We start from the raw sequence: 1,610 nt of genomic DNA, 5'->3' as shown, positions 1-1,610 counted from the left end.
CAATGAGTTGGCTCTTTGCATCAGGTGGCCAAAGTATTAAAGCTTCAGCATTAGTCCTCCCCCGCCCCGAGAAGCCCAGCAGGAGGGGGTCTGGGATCTCGGGGCCCAGCCCGGCCCAGCGCCTCCTCCCTGGGGGCCCCCTGCACACTCGGTTCCCCTCTCGCCCCCCAGTGCCCACGGCAGCGCCCCGCAACGTGGCCGTCCATGGCCCCACGGCCACACAGCTGGACGTGACGTGGGAGCCGCCCCCATTGGAGAGCCAGAACGGGGACATCCAGGGCTACAAGGTAGGGGTGCTCGGGCAGGGAAGGGGGTCCAGGGGACACAGGGTCTGGCGGGGCTTGGGAGGGACCCAGGTGTGGTGAGGGGCAGAGGTCCTGGGTCTACACTCGCTCTCTTGGCTGTTTGCATCCAACCCACTGAAATACACGCAGCTGGAGCAAAACGCTACCCATCCTCCCGGCGTCCCTGGGGCAGGCGGCACTCAGATGCTAGAAACTCGGGCCACACCCCAGCTTGTACCATCCCCACAGCTTCTACAACCCTTGCCCAGCCCACCAGCTCCCGAAGCCAATGTGAGACCCCTTGAAGTGGTTATTTGGCCAACTCTAGTTACAGTATGGATGCTAACTGAATGGCCAGTTAGTGAAGAACCACGGACAAGGTCTTGGAAATCTCTGTTTAAAGTTATTTCTAGATTTTAGACAATGACGTGTGTTATGACAGGATTCTATTCGTCTCCGGTATTTGCTAAGCCCTTTAGAACTTCCCTGGTCGCTCAGATGGTAAAGAATCTACCTGCAAGGCAGGAGACCCAGTTCAATCCCTGGGTCGGGAAGATACCCTGGAGAAGGAAATGGCAACCCACTCCAGTATTCGTACCTGGAGAATCCCATGGACAGAGGACCCTGGCAGGGTAGAGTCCACGGGGTCACAAAGAGTTGGACATGACTAAGCAACTAATATTTCAGTGTTAGCTTAAGACTCCTAAAAGCCTGTTAAAACTGGTAGAGTATAATGATTGTACCCATTGCACAGATGAGGAAACTGAGTCCCAAGTTAGTGGCTCAATGAGGCTCACTTGGTGAGTCACCAAGTTAGTGGCTCACCAAAAAATCTGGCAGCAGAGCATCAAACTCCAGGTCTGCTGGCCCTCACCCTGTAGAGGGTGGGGAGGAAGCACTGGGCACACAGCCACTCGGATGTGCTTAGTCGCTCAGTTGTGTCCGACTCTTTGCGACCCCATGGACTATAGCCTGCCAGGCTCCTCTGTCCACATGGATTCTCCAGGCACGAATACTGGAGTGGGGAGCCTTGCCCTCCTCCAGGGATTTTCCCAGCCCAGGTCTCCCTCATTGCAGGCAGATTCTTTACCGTCTGAACCACCAGCCTCTGGAGGAGGTGGCAACAGTAATGGCAATAACGATGTGCTGCTTGGCTGGACACTCAGCCTGTGGCCGTGTCTGAAGCCTGGCTCCCACGCCAGCGTCCGGCGCCGCTCTGATTCCTGGCAGTGGTTTGTTGCTCCAGAGGGCAGTCCAGTGTAGCAGCAAGGTGGCGAGGATGGGAGCCACCAGGAGCGTCTTGGTTCAGCCCTGGTCGCACAGGCA

General features: G+C 57.0%; 1 protein-coding gene across 1 annotated transcript in view; it reads left to right on the top strand.

Annotated features, from left to right (window-relative positions):
- Nucleotides 1-1,610, top strand: part of SDK2 (sidekick cell adhesion molecule 2) — a 147,385-nt gene that overhangs the window by 110,186 nt on the left and 35,589 nt on the right. Inside the window, exon 40 of the mRNA XM_010856483.1 lies at nucleotides 169-287. Coding sequence (XP_010854785.1) covers nucleotides 169-287 — 119 coding nt within the window. The remainder of the gene's footprint in view (nucleotides 1-168; nucleotides 288-1,610) is intronic.

This window comes from Bison bison, unplaced genomic scaffold (genome assembly GCF_000754665.1).
Source record: "Bison bison bison isolate TAMUID 2011002044 unplaced genomic scaffold, Bison_UMD1.0 scf7180017864371, whole genome shotgun sequence".
NCBI classification, from domain to species: domain Eukaryota; kingdom Metazoa; phylum Chordata; class Mammalia; order Artiodactyla; family Bovidae; genus Bison; species Bison bison.
Note: the sequence above shows the minus strand (reverse complement) of the source record. Positions and strands in the feature narration are given on the sequence as shown.